Here is a 21,472-nt window from a genome sequence, read left to right on the forward strand (position 1 = left end):
ACTTGCAGTTACTCATACATTAAGGGACTACGGCTTGCATGTCTGACGCCCTTGCAATTGCCTGAATATGTGCTTATGATTGGTTGTAGATAAAAGCGCCTTAATAGCTGTATGTGAATCATGAATCTTTTAAAGGGAGAGTACAGCCAAAATGAAAATTCTGTCATTATTTACTCCCTGAATGTTGTTCCAAACCTGTACGACTTTCTTTCTTCCAGGCTTTGAACAACGTGACGGTGAGTAATTAATGACAGGATTTTCATTTCTGGATGAACCATACCTTTTATCAATATTTTGTTTTACTGAAGAATACATCATTTGGTCTCTCCCTGTGCTTGCTACACCATTCGATTATGAGAAGGCAATGGATCACACAGCCAAAAAAGGAAAACAATAAACATAAAGAATGGAAGCATATGAGCAAAATGAATATGAGAATATTTTGTACATGTGAACTGGGATAATTGATAATGCCCTAAACAGTTAAATTTGAGCATGTTAAGAGTTAAATAATTGAAGGAAATATACATGGGACCCTTCCAGGACCATTTGCTAGCAAGAGTAAAACGCAAAACACAAGCACTCGAGGAGATGAACAAAAAGGCCACGTCACATTTAAATGCTCATTCTCATCACTGCAGGATTTGGCTCACACATCTACACTTACAAACACAATGCACATTCTAAATGCAAGCATGATCAAATTCTTTTTTTGAAGATTCTTTTTTAAAGAATTTTTTTTTTTTTTAAGACCGAAAATAATTACAGAGAGCAAATGTTCTCCGCCACCTTGTAAACTTTTCGAATCGACCTAAGCAATCTAAATTAGTCTTACATTTAGCTACTTATATCTCACGCACGCACTCTTTCACTGTAAAAACTAAAAGCATCGAGTTGGAATTCACAGTGAACATTAAGCTCCGCCTTCTTTGATCTGATTGGTCACCATTTTGACATTGACGAGCACTGTTAGACCGCTGAGTCAAACCAGCCTAAAATGTTTAAACTGTCTGCCATCCTAACAAACAGAGCAATGCATAATGGATGGCAGCATAAAGAAATATCAAATATTGGTGGGGTCTTGTCCCCCTCAATGCCTATGGTGGTTACGGCCCTGATGTAAGATGCTTTTGGACTGGCATCAGCCTTGCAAAAGGGCATGATTTAATGTTTTCTTTTGCTTTAATAGAATCCAATTACACTCAGAAAGCAGTTTGACAGAATAGCACCCGTTTTCTCTTTCCGACTGTGAATGGACTGTGACCTAGCCATGGTCAAAACAGTCTTAGCAGAAAATGAATATCAACTAGATGATTTTTATTGAAATGTCTTTTTGTACGGCATCAAAATCTTTGCAGTAAGTATTTTATATTAGAAAGAGGAAATAATTCAAATAAACAACTGTATTAATGAATTTATTTTATCTGTATTTTATTTCCATGATTCTACATTTTAAGATAAAAAAGTTCAATATTATTGCTAAGATTTTTTTGTTGTTGTTTTGTTGCACAACATATATTTAAGTAAAAATCAAATAGTAATTATTCATTTTCTCAAGTCACATGCATGATAATTCCAAAAGTTATTAAGTGCAGTCAAATATTTTTATATTGTGATATTTGTATTACGTTACTGATTACATTTAGTAAGTAAATTATACTGTCCCACCTCTGCTCATGTTGCTTTTAATGCAACATGTTTCTAAATGGCGCAAGAATTCACGAATAAACACCAAGACTGCAACAGATAAACAACTGTATGAAGACAGTGGTAATCTGCATTAGTGTTCGACCGATAGCCTATATATCGCCATGACCAATTTTTAATATCTAATAAACATTTTATTTCTCAAACCATGCAGACTTTGTCGAATCCAGCTGTGAGATCTTCTGAAGATTGCATTTGTAGCCTGCATAAAAACGCGTGTATTCTGTGCATGACGGTCGGTCTGTGTGAATTGAATACGGACGAGAGTTCAGCTTCACTGGAGACGCACGATCGACAAACTTTAAACCCTTGATTTCAAAATATTCTGCACTATATCCAGTTCACTATGTGTTCACATGATTCCCAGTGTGCACAAACTTACCAGATTACCGATTCTCCTGTTGGTAACACTGTTTACTTCCTTTTTATTCATTTTTTTATTATCTTTCTATTCATATTTTCATATTTTTTTATTCATATTTCTTTATTTGTGAAAATACTGCAATAGGATTACATAATTAAGAATGTAAATGATATGTTTATTTTACAGATCTATTTTTTAAATCAATTTCAAATTATTTATTTCTAATTTATTAAATATGAAGTAAATATTAGGATAAATATAAAGTATAAATATATCGGCTTTATATCGGCCACCCTGCTCTCTAAGATATCGCATCGGCCATAAAAAAAACGAATATCGGTCGACCACTAATCTGCATATCTCTGAACCCACTGTGCTGATTTTCGGGGCAGTCTGGTTTTAAATCACTGCTAATGGCAACTCTCCATTAAGAAGCCTTTCTAATAGTATTAATCTGTGTCTGGGAAATCATTTCAATATGACACGGTTATGCCAAGCCAAACCCAAATCACACTCTGCGAAACTCCATAAAACAAATAAACAAACATGCTCTAGCAAAAAAACACGAAAAGATGGGATATGCACAAACAAGCTGATGAAATGTGCTATTGATGCATGGCATGATAAAGCATTAAAATGGGATTTTAATTTGACTTTTGATGGATACATATACACTAAATTTCATGGGCTTTTTCAAGATCAACTTAAAAATATATGAAAAATAATTATAATTGGTATCATAATTTCTAGAAAATAAAATATAAATGTTATATGCATGACATTATATGTATATATATATATAAAAGCTAAATGTTTTTTTTCTGTAGTCCAATGTGTATGTGTGCAAAACCTTTTTCACATTAAATTCCCTTAAAAACAAGAATGATGTGTGTATAATGATCATACATTTCTGCTTCCTATAAATAGAAGACTAACATGACTTAAACTTAATACAAACATCTATGCGCTTCTGATTTGTAGTCAAAGTCAAGGTTTTACTGACCAAATATACTGTACCTACTGTAATCTGGCCCATTTTAGAGCACCATTACATTGATTACAGAGAGAGAGAAATCTCTGAATACTGTCTTTGACAACTTTTACTGTTTGTTTGTTCTGGCAATACATTTTAAAAATATTTATTTATTTAAAATTTCTATCGGCTATGCCATAGTAAAAATCTCCCTCAGAGTGAGAATAAGGCTAGATGGAGGTGAAACTATCCTACTTGATCTAACATGAGCAGATACTGTAACTGTTACTGTGAGTAATAGAGAATACAGTGAAGTGAACGGACTCACCAGAGCGGCCGCAGTCTGAACAGGAAACCAGCTCCTCAGCCTGGCCTGTCTTCCTGTTAGAGCCCGAGTCTCCCAGACAGAAGTCACAGTAGTCATTAGGGATGATCGTGCCATCGGGCCCTTTCTGTGCTGTAAAAATAGTGCAAATTAAAATAAAGGGAAGAGTTAAATATGACAAGATTTTAGCATTGAAAAGTATCAATAGAAAATATTTCCATCTAATTAGAATGAAATATCTCCATAGATATTTGTGTGTAATATATTAAATGTGTTTCTGAATATAAAAATGTTGATAAAATGTAGAGTATTTGGTCTTGTTTTAAATGATTTGTTTCCGTTGTTGTGCTTGTTGTTGTCATCTGTTGCTGTTTACAAGCAGGATGTGGCTGTTGGTCGGTGAGATTGAACATTTTTAAGCTCTTAGCGTCCCCCCCCCAAAAAAACAGCGTGAAATAGGTCCTGTCCCAAATGGAACCCTAAGCGAATCCACACTTTCATGATGTAATGCCACTTTGGCCGTCAGGTATAGGTCTGCTGCGGAGCTCGTGAGCTCAGAAAAAGTGTGCATCGAGGGTGCATATCGGCCACAGCCATTGCAAGTCCACAAGACCGCAAGTGCACATGAAGTGTGCCAGTTGGAACATGACCACAGACGTGTAGCGCCACGCCACGCTGCTGTCGTTTTTAAATATGCGGCGCTCCCATTGAAAACAACTGAAAAAATATGCTGGCCTTAGGAAAAAACTATTTGGTGGACACATGGCCTATTGATGTACGCCACCAGAGAAGTCAGACAGAACCATTTTTTATTTAATATTACAAGGTTAAATTTTTTTTTTTTAAAGAAACATATGCATGGATGAATTGTTCACAATAAGATTATTAAAAGCATGTTCGCTTGACGTGTGAGAACCAATGAGGTTCATTCTCGTGTTACGCAGGACGTTTGAGCTTCTGCAAGAGGTTTGTTCTCACGCGTCAAGCATGAACGAAGATGAACGAAAGTCTTAGGGGTTTGGAATGACATGAGGGTGAGTAATTAAAGACAGAATTTTCATTTTTGGGTAAATAGTTCCTTTAAGATTAATTTAGGTGAATTCCCATTTCTTGCTGACATTAAGATATCTTTTTTGGCACAACACAAAGCAGAGTACTTAAAATCGGCTTAAAAACAGCAATGTGCTGAACAAACATCTAATGGCTACATGGTATGTTGGGTGTTGGAACAGAAGCTTAGATATTAAAACATTTATTTACATTTAAAAGGAAAATTAACTTACGTTTGTGATTCTCGTGGTGGACAGGAGGAGACTGGGGGATTTCAGTTTCTCGTTCTTCTTCACCCTCCTCTTCAGCAAGGTGAGTATGGGCATAATGGTAGCTTAGTCCAGGGCGGTTTTTGTAACGCTTCCCACAGACTAAGATAAAGAACATTGGTTACAATGAGATCCATTTTAGTGACAAACACTTCTCATTTAGTCTCAAAGTTATTCTAATAATCAAGCAGGGACACTAACACATATCTAAGGAATTCACAAAGCAACTAGCAGTGGAATCAAAGCTCTATCACAAATCTACACCGCATGTTCTCAGCCAGTGAGAGACATGCGGGGTGTTTAAGGCACAGTATTAGCACTGCAACCCCACAGTATGTCTTCACGAACACCTATAGGTAAATTCAAGAGTTCAAGGAGTATAATAGGTGAAGTGACCTTTTTAGAGCAAAACTATATTACTTGTATATTGAATGGAACCTTTGTTGAATGTGGTCAGAATCTGTTTGATAAATCTTAGGTGCATTTATATCTAGTTTTTAACGTGGTCAAGTGCTATCCGACGGTGATCCGATCACTGAAAACACATGTCAATGCCATGGGATTTACAGACATGGGATATTTCACATAACTAAGAAGTGTTTAATGGATAGAGAATACAAATGGCTTGCTGTTATTGAAAATGTTGGCTTAGGTTGTCATATTATGTAAACCTCAGCACAGAAAAGATGCAGTAAACATGTCAAGCATCTGTGGGTTGCAGACTGCAATACCAGCAAGGTAAGCACAATACAGTATTTTCACAGTAATAAACTCTCTCACTTCAAATCTATAAAAAAAAGGGATGAACAAACCATACAGGAGGAAAGCAAGATGTACAGTATCTAAAGAACTATGAAACTTCAGAAACTAAGAAAGAAACTATGACATTTTTCTTTGATTTTTAAAGACCATTAACCATTACATTTTCTATATAGTTTCTCCTGCTTAACCTCAAAGGGGTGTCTGTTCGATTTTTTCTTCTTTTTTTTCCTTCTGTTTATGTAACCAAGGGCTAGCTGGCTGAGAATATTAATGTGAACTAATACTAAAATCCTGTCCAATCAATCCGGCTGGCCCAATCCAGTGGACAGGGTGAAATCCCGCCCCAGAGTTTTTCCTGATGATCGCTTATTTTACTCTGAAGTAAATTGTATTACAGTTAAATGCTTTTCAGTGCTATTTTTAGGTTGTCTTTAATCTTTATTGTTACATTTATGCTTAAATGGCTAACATACTGAAGCACATATTTTAAGCACATACAATTATAAAACTTTCATATATTTTAATTTAATTTTAGTTAATGTGCAATTCAGTGTCTGAAAGCATTACATTCAGTACACACTTAAAGGGTTAGTTCTCCCAAAAATGAAAATTCTGTCAGTAATTACTCACCCTCATGTTGTTCCAACGAGACCTTCGTTCATCTTCGGAACACAAATTAAGATATTTTTTATTAAATCTGAGAGCTGGATCACTCCTCCATAGGCTTCTAAGACATTATAACTTGCTGGCCCAGAAAATGTATTAAAGACATCGTTAATATAGTCCAAGTGACTACAGTGGCTCAATCTTAAGTTTATAAAGCCTATGGAGAAGTGATCCAGCTCTCAGATTTAATCAAAAATATCTTAATTTGTGTTCCGAAGATGAACGAAGGTCTTACGGGGTTGGAACAACATGAGGGTGAGTAATTACTGACAGAATTTTCATTTTTGGGTGAACTAACCCTTTAAGTATATTATTTTATTTTATAGGCCAATAATATGTCTTCATCACTGTAATCATATTTGTTTAAAGTGCTTTTCATTTCTTTATAGGGATACAATGTTGACAAAAATGACTAAGTGCACCTTTAGACCCCTAGTATCTATTTGATGTAACAGACCTTATGTTTTGTACAGACCATTAAGCCAGAAAAGGGAAGCGACTACATGCATTTCGTTTCAGAAAACTGCACATCCAGAGTCAATCATTCCAGCAATGCAGTGGATTACCTAGAACAGGGCCTGCAAATCTAGATTCAGCAATGAAAAGGCTAGGTGTTCAAGCTTTGCTATTTTAGCAGCAGTGTTGTTAGCCATGCATGATAGCTTTGACCAAGCGTCATGAAATATCAACAGCAGCTACAGAGAAAAAGACTGAACCAGCTGATTAATGTTAATAATTCCTCCCCGACATAAGCATTAAATGATTAGCCTTGTCATTAGCATAGCCCATATGTCAGAGCAAGAGGAAGATGGCAACATGGCTGAATACCTGAGTCAGCGGTTTTTGAGTTATGCTTTTGTTTGTATCTGTCTGAAACAGAGGAGACACAAAGCAAAAGAGGAGACAGAAAACAAAATACAGGAAGTAAGTTACATTCAGAGAGGCCTCTGGAACCCAAAGTAGCTCTAGTATCTCCTCTGGTAGTCACATGCTCTTGATATTATAACAGGCGACCATGCCAAGATGAGAAACACAGGCAGGTACCATATGACATAATGGAAGACTTTTTTCAGGACCCCAAAATAAGACAGCCAAACAGCAGTAGAGTCAAAATAGTTTAAATCTCTTGATTAACATAGACAACAGAGTGAAATGAAAACTGTTATACACTTCTACTAAGTTATATTCATGTATATACTGCACTAATATATTGCTTTTTATAATTTAATAAAAATAAAAATAATATTTGTAATTATATTCAACAATAACAATTTGGGGAAAAAAATAATGGGCCCTATTTTAACGATCTGAAACGCAAGTATCGAGCGCGAAACGCAAGTAACTTTGTGGGCGGGTCTTGGGCGCTGTTGCTATTATACCGGCGGGATAAATGACTCTTGCGCCCGACGCAAATCTAAAATGGGTTGGTCTGAAGTAGCTTCATTATTCATAGGTGTGGTTTGGGCGTAACATGAAATAAACCAATCAGAGCGTCATCTCACATTCCCTTTAAGAGCAGGCGCGCTTGTTCCATGGCGGATTGCTATTATAACAGCGGATTTTCCAGGCGCACACCAGGAGCGGTTCACAGCCGAGGAGACCGACGTTCTCGTCAGGGCCGTAAAACACAGAGAAGTGACATTGTATGGGGATGGAGAAACCCACCCAAATTAGCTTCGGTTAAACAGGCGTATAAAAATTTGGGTAAATGTGTAAGCTAGATTTATGCCTATTTTTTCACATCTTCATGGACACAACAATGATTTACTTTGTGTGTTAATATTTTTCCTTTTAATAATGTATGGTTTTCTAAAAATGAGAAATACTGCGTCTGTGTGTAGATGAGATAAGCAAAGTGCATGCGCGTTGTGCACACGATACATTGATTATGGCCAAGCATGCGCCCTTAAAATAGCATATGAATAACATGCACGACTGACTTTAGACTAGGCTTTTCCTGGTCTGTGGCGGAATTGTTTTCTGAAACTGCAAAATAGCACCAGGGAACGTTTGCGCCGGAACACACCTCCTCTTTTCGCTGAACCGCCTCCGGGAGCGCAAGTTCATTCCCTAATTTACCGACGTGCATCTGTGGAGGGAAAAGTCCGCTGTGCGCGGGTGCAAAATAGGAATGATACATGCGTCGGTGTACAAAGTCAATTGCGCTGGGTGCAAGATAGGGCCCATAGTCACAAAATGTCACAAATTAGCTTATTTGATTAGTGCAGAATCATAAATATTTTTATTCATTTTAACGTTAGCTTTAAAATGTTTCTAAATTCGAATACATTGTTTATTTCGAATTAGATTTTGAATATCACATTTTCTAAGTAGAATTTTGTACTCAAATGCATAATGGCGATTTAGGTTACAAATTAGATTTTTCCTAATTCGTTTTTCTATTGAAGTTCGAATGTTTACAAAGTTATATATATATATTTTTTTTTTTTCAGGTTGCTTAGACTTTAAGGCACACATTGAATATGAAAGTGATGAAATTGACACTTACTGTCACAAACGTAGGGTTTATCCTGATCGTCGTTGGCCGCTGCTTCTGTTCGCCTGCGCCCAGAGCCTCGACCCTGATCAACATATAAAAAAATACATAACAATCACTTTTTACATGACATAATCACTATTTAGATCATTTCTCATTTCTTTATCTTTTCTCTGTCTCTGCACACACCATAAGTCAGGTATTTCTCTTTCATGTTTTATTTCTCACTCTGGTGTCAATCCTCCATTTTTTCTTGCTCTCACTTGCCTTTTTTCCTTCACACCATCCACAGACTTTGATGAGTCATGCTCATCACTCACCCTGCCTTTGTTTCGATGCTTCCTCTTTGGTGTGTCCACTTCAAAATCCTCATCGTCATGGAAACCATCCCCATTTTCGTCTGCATCAAGCACCCTCTGCAGAGAATGAAGAAAGTTGAGGTAAGCGATTAGATGACAAAGATCAATGCACTGCACAATTCAGAGAGATAGTGGAGAACTTTATTGCCGAACGCTTTCGTAGCAAAAACAGAAAATAAGACATAGTATAAGAGACACTACAAATGTTAATCAATTTGCAAGTTTATCAATTTGCACTCAAAGTATGTGTAATTGTACAACAGTTATTTCTCGTCCTCCATTCTTTATGAGTGAGTCAATGTCTCGTTTATTCAACCAATTCATTCAAAATGTATTGTTCATTCAATCGATCTGTTCAAAGATGCTGATTCAGTCAAGAAGACTCATTCAAAGACATCCAGGAACAAAACAAGCTACTTCTATTTTTATGAATAAGTAATTTAATCAATAATTTAACTGATTTGTTAAAAGATGTCGATTCATTCAGGAATGAAACAAAAAGCCTGTTTTTATGAGTGAGTCATTGAATCATTTATTCAACCAATTAGTTCATAGAGACTTATCCATTCGGGAACAAAACGCCATCTTCTGTATGTTGCTTGGAAATGCAAGGGTTGTTTTATCTGCGGCATCATTTGGATGCATAAACTGAAAAAGTTACTGGCAAAATTGGGTCTAAAATGTAAGTTAAACTTAATATTAACTTGTTTATTCAACTGTTGTTATGGAACCAAGATCACACTCGCAATTGTGTGTTTTTTCTGAATGATATTCAGGAGCAACACTCTTGCTTGTGTGATATTGAGTAGATATATAGTAATGTGCAGTGCATTGTGTAGAAAGCATGCTGCAATTTGTGTCCTGTCAAGTCTAGTGGTCCTTGCCCTAATAGTATGGTATTGTTTGCCAGAAGGTAGGAAACAAAACAGCATGTGGCTGAGGTGGAGGGGGTCTCAGGTGATGGATTGGACTCTACAGTGACAGTGAATGGTGGATATCACTGATTGATGGTAGATTGCATCTTATAATCTTCTGTGCCATTGCCTCAAACCTTTTCAGACCATCTCTGTCTGGTTTGGTAGCGTTTCTGTACCATACAGTAATGCAGCTAGTGAAGAAGCTTTCTGTGGCTTGAGAGAAACAGCTTATTTACTATTCATGATTATATGGTTACATTTTATTATTTGTATTTTGTTGTTGTTTTTTCCCTGCTGTATGTGAATCTTTTAGAACAGAGCTAAAACCTGTACCTTAAGCCACCCACACATATAAACTACTTTTGCCTTGATTTTCGCCATCAGTTAATGGAGGTCAACAACAAGAGGCAAATTAATGCTAGTTCATGCGAGTGAGGATCGCTATGTTTGAATAATCAATGACGTGATCTGAGAGAAGAACAGATGCGCCGCAGATGTTCAAGAGATATTTAACAAGTTAAATATCTAAACATGTCAGCGATCCAAGTCCTGTAGTGTTTTGACTGGAACAGACATTGGTAACTATATACAGTTGTGTAGTGTGTAAAGAACAGCAATCCAATGACTGTGGAAGTCGTGTAGTGAATAGGAATTAGAAATGACTGTCGATGTGTTACCTGGATTTCCAGTAGTGTCTCTTCCTCTTTCGAATTATTGTTTCTCTTGTCCAAGATCCCGTCACCTCGTAGCAGTGCCTCCAGGGCCGTGGCTTCCGTCGGCGGGGCTTCCCTCTTGGCCATTAGCTCAGCCTCTAAACGAAAAAGAAAGAAGCAGAAAACGAGGTGTCAAGTGGTCAGCCAGTAGAAAAAAATTCAACAGTGAAAATGGCCACTAGTGAAAATGCTTCTATTTTGCATTATTTTCCGATTTTTCATTACATACATTTTATTCAAATCATAGTTGCATAATATTGAGTGACTACATTTCTTACATCGTGTCTACAACAGACCTAGAAGCTGTTCACACCGGACATGACAAAGTGACCATTTCAAATCCTTTTGTCCTTTGTATCAGAAGGACAAATGGACAAAAGTGCTTTAAGTATGTAAGAAATAGAACAGAGCATCAGTTTACCGTCAGGAATTTGTAGTGTTGCAATCGAGCCGCACCGCATCCAGAGTAGACATTGTGTTAATATTATGTATTTCTATATTTTTAAATCTTTGTTTTTTTCCAGGTTTAAATAAAAAACCCAAATTAAAGTCCCAGATTTGTTCTCAGATTTTTTTACCCCATTTTATATCTAAAAAGGAAGTACAATCATCTGGAGACACAGACAGTGAATTAAATCACTAGTCTGAAGACACTTCATGAATTAGCTTCACACAGGCAGACAGATTGTGCAATCTGTGTGTTTGCCAACATCAGTTTGGGTAGCTTTCTTGGATACACAAGCCATCAATACATTTTTATAGCGTGGATAGCTTTTCAAGGCTCATTAAAGGTGAAAAGCTCCAGGTGTTGAAGATAAAATAAAGGATGTGTGTGTGTGGAGGAGAAGGCAAGAAAATAAATAGTGTAGTCATTGGCTGTGTCTCATTTCACTCCCTAGATCTTTATGACGTGAATCGGTATTTCTTGAATACTAACGGGCACTAGCAGGGGCCTGGATCCACTAAACATTGGGACACTCATGACTCAAGGTCATGCATTCACACGTAGCTGAAATTGAAAATGCTGTATATGCATCATGCTTTTGCTGTTAGATGTTAAAATGTACAGTGCCATTAAGACATATGTGCTTGTTTTGCATTTTTTAATAAAGCAAAACAATTATCATAGTTGACAATGGTTGTGCTGCTTAATATTTCTGTGGAAATATTTTTTTTCAGGATTCTTTGATTAATTAAAATGTCAAAAGAACAGCATTTATTTGAAATGGAAATCTTTATGCAACATTATACATGTATTTATTGTCATTTAATGCACCGTTGCTGAATAAAAGTATTAATTGGAAATAAATCTGACCTCACACTTTTAAACAGTAGTGTTTAAGAACCAAAAAATTTGTTAATTTTAGTCTTCTTTTAATAACTCCAATACCTTTTTACTGGCTTACAAGCTTTCCCTCTTCATCTGATGTTCAGGGGTTGTTACAGTACATTCTGGGAATGTCTAGGTAGGGAGGGAATGTTTCAGTGCAGTGGAACCATGGGCAGCCTTAGAAATGTCTGACTCCCTGGAAAGTGCACTTACTAATGCACTACTAGTGAACTAGGGAGCTGAAAGAAATACACCCTTAGATCTGACACATCATTCGAACTGTGTTCTGATCTATAATCTGCTCCCACAAGCAGTGGCCATATCATGTGCTCGCCCCCAGATGTTCTTACTCCTTTCCTTTAACCTGTTAAATGAATGTACATGATTGAGAATGTTTATATCAATCTCTGTCCTTGTCTTTATTCTCTTTGTGTCTGATTGAGTCGAGACACACTCTTCCCCTGGGAGAGGAGGTGTAAATAGCGCAGACTGCCAGTCAGGGGCTGATTGCAGCCTCCCATCCCCCATTTCCAGCTGCCAATCATGAACAAGAGGCTAAGAGAGGTTGATGTCTACAGACACAAATCATAAGGTTTTAATCATTGCAATATAAAATGCAGCACTGTGATATGTATGCATGCCATTGGGACCGAAAAAGCATGCACTAACTGGAAAGAGTATGTACTGCTTTTAATTAAGAATTTAGCAAGATAATTCAGAGGAGCCTGTTTCAAATGGCAAATGCAGAGCATAATGAATATATCAGTTTGCTGAGATGCAGCTATTTTGTGTTGTTGCAGACAAAATAGTCTAATTGAATCAGTTTATTGAATTAGAGACTGTTGTACATGCCACATCTGCTGTGGAGAAAAAGACTGCATATGAAGATTTACATTGGAATCACACTTGCTTGCTTGTCATCATGAACCAGACTTGGATGGGATTTTGGACACCAAACCTGTTTACAGTGGCTGAGCACCCAGAAATGTACAACACAAACACATTTCAGACAGGATGCCCTGCTGCCTGTAACAGACCAGAATTATGCCTCTCTATACGCGTAAATATTACAATTCCAGGACTCTGGAAAACACATAACTTAGAGGGATAGTTTACTCAAAAATGAAAATTGTGTCATTATTTACTTTTCTGCATGTTGAATGTCCAAACCTGTTTGACGTTCTTCCTACCATGCAACATTGAATACAGTGTATAGAATATTTTATGGTGCTTTTACATCTTTTTTGAAGCTTGAAAGCTCCAGTCCCAATACCTGCATTAACTGCAAACAAGTACACTATAGTTCAAAAGTTTGGGGTCAGTTTTTTTGTTGTTGTTATTGTTGTTGTTGAAGAAATTAATACTTGTATACAGCAGGAACACAGAAGAAAGAAAGTCATATAGGAACTGAACAATGTGAGGATGTAAATAATGACAGAACTTTCAATGCATCATATATATATTCGTGATGCCAAATGTGTCAGGAGAGCAGTCATGTGACTTGAGAGGTGTTTTGGAGGGGCTTAATTGCTGTTCCAGCGTTACACTTTGTAGGAGTTAGCTAGCTCTGTCATTCAAAACCTGATATCTGCATTATCACACACAACTTGATGCCTAAATCAGTTTTAGTCACTGTTTTTTGCTGAACTGCTGGCTGAGCTCCAAGCGAAGGTCAGTGGTTCTTGTATTGCTTTACTGCTATTGTATTTTCAGTGACAGCTAAGAAAATAATAGAGTGGCTTTCTTGTTGATACAGACAAGGCCTTTATCTAGTTCCTCAAGCCCTTCTGTAGCCCCCCCAAACACACACACACACACCAGTCCCCTAGACTTACATTCTAATGCTGCATGGCCAAATGATTAAAGGGGCCTGATCAGGGCACACATAGAGACAGAGAAGGATAATGAGACCCAGATGGGCCAGCTCTACAGCCTCTGAATGACCTCAGAGCAAAGAAGCAAGGGCGGAGAGAGAAAAGAGCAGAAATAAAGAATTCAAAATTAAAATGTAAGCATAAGAAAAATGACACAATTAGCCACAATCATGATCTCACCAAGTCTGAGTTCACAAAGGCGAAGCTGAGGGTCTAGTGGTGGGTGAAGTCGCCTCTTCTTTCTCCAGCAACGCGCTGGGTAGGTGTACATCTGACCTGCCGCCAACCCTGCAAACACAGAAAGTAGCATGGTTTGAATAGGCTCTTACACACATTCTTTACAAAAACATTCTTTGGACGGGATTCGTTTTGTACAGAATGTTTAGGTTATGATTAACAGAGGATATATGTGATTTCATGTAAAAATACAAATTAGGATCTATTGTGTGGATGTTATGGAGGTTCAAATGCCCTTAAATAGGGGAAAATGCACAAATTGCATAAACTTTTGAAACGGGCCATTTTAACAAAAGAACATTAAAACATTCACATTTCTTCAAACAAAAAAAATGACCATATTCAAAAATGGCTACAGTTTTGGTTTGTCTTTAGCCACAACTGAAGCCTGGAAGTCAGATATGGTCTTAATGTCAGATGGTAACGAATTCCAGAGTTTACAGCTCTTAACAGAAAAGGCTGTCTGTGCGAAGCTTGTCCTGCAGTAAGGTGTTGTACAGTTATGATTTGTGGTGCTTCTGGTAACTCTTTTGCTGTTCTGTATTTGAATAAATTTGCTAAGTGGCTCGGGTGCTAAATTATAAATATGCCAAATAATTTTGTGGAAAGCATGAAACATATTTTCTGGATTCTTTGATAAATCTAAAGTTCAAAATAACAGATTTTATTTGAAATAAAGTAACATTATACATGTCTTTACTGTCACTTTTTTAATTTAATGCATCCTAAATGAAAAATCCCAAACTTTTGAATGGCAGTGTATGTAAATGTGTATTTTATACATTTACATTTACAAATACTAGTTTATTTGTGGTTTAACGGCATGCCAGATTTTGTGGATATTTTTACAACGAGAAAGACTAAAATCTGCTGAAATGTATAGAAAAAAAAACTATTTTAAGGTTTATATGCAAATATTATCATTTCGATTTTATTTAGGACTATACTCACTATACTCTCAGCCATGTGACTAGCAATGTGATAAAAAAAATAAATCATGCATACATAGGATGACGGTTTGCTTGCCTACTGTAGGTAAATTGTCATTCAAACACATTTTTTAACAGCGAGCGAAGCCATACAAATTTCATTTTACAGGTATCATCCTGAGAAACACAAAACTAATCTTTTCCAGACAGGGATTTAAACACAAGAATTTTAATGAAACATCTTAAAACAAAAACACTGGCATCAGGGGTGTTGACAGAGTCATTCTCTCTGATTGGCCCATAACACACAATGCATTTACATATGTGTGAGGCACATGGTCACATGGTAAAATAGAGGAATAGAGAGAGAGAGAAACCCAGAATAAAAAACATGTAATAAACACTGGTCTACCACAAAGTGTAGGGTGTGGCTATGGAGCTTTTAGTTGCGAGACGCTGACTCTATTTGTGTCCGGTTCTCGGCAGGCATATTGTTCCCTTTGGCATCTGTATGTCTAGATATTGGCTGTTTTAGTCAGATAATAAGAAAAGGAATGCTGTGTGACTAGAGACAGAACCCTAATGCAAACTTCTGCCTCATTACATTGAATAGTCTATTGCATTGTTTAACATGTGACAAGCGGAAACCTGCTATTTCCTAAACACTAGAACACAGTATAAACGCTCATCAACACGTATTATTTGCACTCCCTGTGCCATCTGCTTTAAAACAAAATGTGCCAGTCTTTATCCTTAAATCAAGCTGCTTTTTTAAGTGAAATTAAAATTGAGGTTTAGATGAATGTGTACAGTGCCAAAGTCCAACTTATCCAAATGCAAATGCCTGTGGTGAGATAAAAAAAATTGTGGAACGACTGGATATGACACCAATTTTAAACATTTGGTTACATGACGGCATCTCCAGACGACAGCACTTTACATTCAGTAATTGAAAAAGCTTTAACTTAATTTACAGATAAAGCAATCACATTAGTAACCTTCCAGACCCAACAACGCGTGTCAGAGAAAAGAACAGAATCAGATATAATTTTTTTTATAGAAAATTGTACTTTGCATATTATAGGCTTACTGTAAAAAACACATAATTAGTTGATTTTAGTTGATCATAACTAGAGATGAAATGGCATGAACATTTCATTTAATTATTATAGTGGCAAAAATTATCACTGTTATCACAGAATCCTGTTCAAAAAGTACTAATACTACACAATGAAATCAATTCACCAAGTTTTATGTCGAAAAACAGCAAATAACAAATAAAATTAGCAACAATACGCACTAACATAAACATTAAAATAATACGATTAAAAATGATAGCCAGATTTTAAAAGTGTCTTGCAACATGTTATATACTAACATGTACAAGTTCAAATAAAGTTGACAAAAAAGGTTTCTATAAAAAGATAAACCTCACATATTTCAGACTTTAATTTATCTTTTTTGACTTATTCTTTTTATAAAAAATGATTTACTGACATTTACAATACACTTTAGCTTATCTTTTATTATTAAAAGTAAAATTCGGTCACTTTTATTATTAATAGTAAAATTCGGTCAGATTTTCCCGTGGTGTCTGTCGTTGCTATGCAACTATGCACTGCGCTCTCCACAATGACAAAAAAAGTTTTAGTGGCTATGGATTTCCAGCGCCGAAAAACGCTTGCTGCAGCTCTGTTACAAGATTTATTTACAGAGGAGAGAAAAACACCCGTAGTGTTTGGGTGTACCCGCATCCTTCATGTCTTTTTTCATGTCGCTGCGCCTGGAAAAAAACGAGCGCGCGCGCCTACATTTGAATGAACTTGAGCGCGAAAAAGACGCGATATGTGAACTGCCTCTTGGCGAGCGACTTCCATACTTTTTTGCTACTTTGTAATAACTTTCTGCGGCCAGCGTTTCTGGAAATGAACGAGGGTAAAATCTTTTTTAAAGCCTGACTAAATGAAATTTAAAGGAGAAGTTCACTTTCAAAAAAACTTTTGCTGATAATTTACTCACCCCCATGTCATCCAAGATGTCCATGTCTTTCTTTCTTCAGTCGCAAAGAAATTAAGGTTTTTGATGAAAACATTCCAGGATTTCCCCCCATGTAATGGATTCTATTGGGACCCAAACGGTAGAAGGTCCAAATGACAGTTTAAGTGCAGCTTCAAAGGGCTTTAAACGATACCAGACGATGAATAAGGGTCTTATCTAGCGAAACGATCGGTCATTTCCAAAATAAATAAAAAAGTTTAAGTTTTATAAGCACAAACGCTCGCCTTGCTCTGTTCTGTGATGCGCGTTGAAGACGTCACGTAATACGCAATTACGTTGAAAAGGTCACACTTGACGTGTTTACAAATGTGCGGAAGGAGGACCATATACACATTTTCAAATGTATTTGTGTCAGTTTATCGTTTAAAATGCCCATTTCGTGTGCGTATCCTGGGTGTTTTAATATTAAAAAGCCAAAAAGAACATTTTCTTCAGGACAGAAATTTTTCAAGCGTGACCTTTTCAACGTAATTGCGTATTACGTGACGTCACGAACGCGCATCACAGAACAGAGCAAGGCGAACATTTGTGCTTATAAAACTTAAACTTTTTTATTTATTTTGGAAATGACCGATCGTTTCGCTAGATAAGACCCTTATTCATCGTCTGGTATCGTTTAAAGCCCTTTGAAGCTGCACTTAAACTGTCATTTGGACCTTCTACCGTTTGGGTCCCAATAGAATCCATTACATGGGGGGAAATCCTGGAATGTTTTCATCAAAAACCTTAATTTCTTTGCGACTGAAGAAAGAAAGACATGGACATCTTGGATGACATGGGGGTGAGTAAATTATCAGCAAAAGTTTTTTTGAAAGTGAACTTCTCCTTTAAGACCGCGGATGAAAATCTGCCTGTTTTTAAGACGTTTTAAGGCCTTAAATTTAAAGTTCAGAATTTAATACTTTTTAAGACCCCGCGGGAACCCTGAATATAAGCGAAATATCGCTAATTTATGCTAGCACACCCCATCTCTTCATTAAAAGGATAGTTCACCTAAAATATAATTTACTCACCCTCATGTCATCCCAGTCTTGTATAACTGACTTTCTTCTGTGAAGCAGAATATTTGATTTGATATTTTGAAGAATCCTTACGTAGAATTATCAGTGACTGTTTATTTATTTATTTATTACAGCAAAAATCATACATATGGTTTATATACCTTATAATATTATATAATAAATATTATATATATTTTATATATTATAAATATAAGTATTGTATATGATTTTTTTACAATACATTTTATTAAATAAATAATAATAATATTAATAAACATTATAACATAATATTATATTTTACTTATAGGATTATATGACCACTTTTATTTATTCATTATATTGAAAAGACCACTGTTTTGTAAAGATTTTTCAAAAATGTTCCTTTTCTGTTCCACAGACAAAATAACAGCATACATGTTTGGAACATCATGAAGGGATATTAATAATGAAAATGTTGTATGAACTCTTTAATCAAATGAATATTATGCTTGTAGAACGTGCTACCTGGCCCTCGGTGCCGCTTCTCCATCCAGATGTAACAGTTGTTCTGAGCTACGCCCGTCTGAGAGTCCAGGAAGGGCATGCGTACACTGCGCTCCGCACACAAGCGGGCATTGTAGCTGCGGCAGTGCTCAATGGCCTCCCTGTAGAACTGGTCCCCGAGCCTGAGGAAGACACATTTGGTGAGGAATCCTGGTTTTAGCATAAACCATGTCAGTGCCACCTTCAACTAATAATTACTAGTACCCAAAATGCAAAGTAAGACATGTATTTTGTTGATCCTGGAACAACATTCCTGCCTGAAAATGTAGTCCTAACCCTATCCCTACCTCTAAATGTACCCATAAGTTATCTTTAAAATCAGAGGGAAATGACCCAACCCTGACTGTAAGCCTAAACTTGACATAAACTGTAAACATGTCCCTCAAATCTGATTGGTTGATTGGAATGTTGTTCCAGGATCAACAAAGATGTTGTCCTTGGTGAAATCACATTCACCCTCATACATTAGTCAGACTATGGAGCTGTTTTAAAGTTTTAAAGGTCCCATTGTATGGATTATTTTATTATTTTAGAATGTTTCCTGGGGTGCCCTTATAATGTTAGTATGTTTTTAATATTGTCAAATATCAAACTTTGTTATAATTTAGAAATAAAAGGCATTTTTCCTAGCCTGATTTTAGCCTCTGATTTGAACGCTCTGTTTGAAGGGGCGTGTCTGCTGTGAGACTTCAGTGTAAACGCCCACTGCTGTGATTGGCTGCTGTGAGACTTCAGTGTAAACGCCCACTGCTGTGATTGGCTGCTGTGAGACTTCAGTGTAAGCCTGTTGATCACGTGAATGAAGATCTTATCATTGCAACGCAGTTTCTGCGCTCTCACTAATGATTTCACCAATGCAAACATGAGGTAAATACAGTAAGAGCTTCGTTGTGCAGCGTAACAGCGTCATTGATTTCATAACGAGTTTTGGCAAGTGTCCAGATAAACTCGCGCTGTGTGATTGACAGCTTGGGCGACTGGAAAGGGATTGTTCTTTGATCGCTATCTGTATATTAATCACAGTTTAAGTAAGATTATTTTCATCCTACCAAGAGAAACGACGTGAAGTTGATCGTTTAGTCACTGGCTTGATTTACTGATGCATAAACAATATTGAACGACTTTGAGAGAAAGATTATCTGTCTGAACTTGAACAATTACACATCAGACATTCACATAACCCACTGGTTCTTCAGAGGCTCGGATGAAGGAACTAAAAAAATACCTTTGTGTTCATTTGTACATCCAAACACTGAGCAACTGCCATGCTTCGCTCGTTTGCAAGCCATGATGTCTCTCGAAGAAAAATTATTCCGCCTGGCCTTGAACATGGGCTGGCATATGCAAATTTTTGGGGGTTTTCAGGGGTGTTTTTCAAAAACGAGATTTAAATAAGAAGGAGAAAACGATGGTGTTTGAGACTCACTGTATGTCATGTCCATGTACTGAACTCTTGTTATTTAACTATGCCAAGATAAATTCAATTTCAAATTCTAGGGCACCTTTAAAGAGTCTGTAATACAGGGCTATTTTTGTTGGCTAATACCATTGTACATCAATACAGTTTCAAAGCAAGCTTGTGTTTTGTGCTGTCGAGCCTCTGGGTCATGCTTTCTTTTCACAATTCAGTTTCCCACCGACTGTTTGAGAGTCATGCACTTTTAGTTATAAGCACAGTCTCAATTGCACAAAGAAATGCTTACATTGTCATCCATGTTATTCCCTATCAAAATAAGTCATTGAAACACGACTACCAACTTCCATATTTAAAGACAGAAGATACACTGGACCTGAGCCAGCCTGCATGGCTTCTCTCCCCATAACTGCCTCCTGTTTTGATTAGATCACTCTTCTCTGGACTAGAGGATACACAGATATGTGAGGAATGCTGGGCTGGACAAAGAGGAGTATTCCAAATTTCCAACCCAGCATAGTGACACAAAGAGCCTCAGTGTTTGGAGGGAGCAGGAGAGAAAAAGAGCAGGCAGGTATGAAAAGCAAAGGTCTGAGAGAGACAACTGAGACAACTAACATTTGATAGCATAGTTTAACCCCAAAAGTAGGTTTGAGAATCAAGAACAAGTTCTTAAAAATAACCAGTTCCGTTTTAACTAAAAAATCAATTGTAAATATGTATGACTTTCTTTCTTCTGTGTAACACACCCAATACATATTTAAAAAATAAATAAATTGTCCACACAATGAAAGTCAGTCGGATCCAATGTTGTTTTGAACTAAGACTGTCACTTATATCAGATTTTCTCCACACAATTATCCTGGCTAAAATAATTCACAATAAGGATATTATTGTGATATCTATACAAATTCTGAAGAAATAATAATGCTATCTGTGAAAATCATCTTTAACTGTGTTTATTTTTGTGTTTTCCTTTTTTTTGGCCATTGAATCACAAATAGAGTGTATGGAGGCAGAGAGTGAGTTTGTAACCATAACTCTACAAAAGCACTTCCTGCAACACCCTGTCTATTTACAGAATTAAAAAAACTCTCACAGTGGCGAGCTAAATGTTTTCTGCCATCAGATATGATTTTGTGTGGCAGTACAGTAGTAGCTACAAATTATGTTTTATGACTTGTGGCAACAAGTGCTAAGGTGCAATACCACCACCCACTATGTTGGAGGAGGGTCAACCCTTGTAGTTATTTACAATATTATTGTATGCATAGTATTATCAAAAAATCTCTGTATATTTTTTAAATATCACGGATATCGTCAGTACCGATATACTGCATGCAACACCCCTATTTTGGTCCCCATTGACTTTAATAGTTTCAGCTATTTTCATCCAAACATTCCTCTGTTCCACAGAAGAAAGGAAGTCATAGAGATTTACAACAAAATGAAGGGAGTAAATGATGACAGAAATTAGCATTTTT

The 21,472-nt window shown here is 36.6% G+C and overlaps 1 protein-coding gene across 4 annotated transcripts in view; it reads right to left on the reverse strand.

Moving 5' to 3' along the window:
- Positions 1-21,472, reverse strand: part of dpf3 (double PHD fingers 3) — a 41,226-nt gene that overhangs the window by 9,636 nt on the left and 10,118 nt on the right. For 2 of the 4 annotated variants that reach the window (XM_084091426.1, XM_084091428.1), the window contains exons 2-9: positions 18,536-18,696; positions 13,987-14,094; positions 10,567-10,700; positions 8,934-9,029; positions 8,626-8,698; positions 6,945-6,986; positions 4,653-4,790; positions 3,373-3,501 (exon numbers count right to left, since the gene is read on the reverse strand). In XM_084091426.1, the coding sequence (XP_083947552.1) occupies positions 3,373-3,501; positions 4,653-4,790; positions 6,945-6,986; positions 8,626-8,698; positions 8,934-9,029; positions 10,567-10,700; positions 13,987-14,094; positions 18,536-18,696 (881 nt within the window). The remainder of the gene's footprint in view (positions 1-3,372; positions 3,502-4,652; positions 4,791-6,944; positions 6,987-8,625; positions 8,699-8,933; positions 9,030-10,566; positions 10,701-13,986; positions 14,095-18,535; positions 18,697-21,472) is intronic. The other 2 variants (XM_084091427.1, XM_084091429.1) reach the window with 1 other exon arrangement.

Source organism: Abramis brama (genome assembly GCF_963993115.1).
Source record: "Abramis brama genome assembly, chromosome: 18".
Lineage (NCBI taxonomy): Eukaryota > Metazoa > Chordata > Actinopteri > Cypriniformes > Leuciscidae > Abramis > Abramis brama.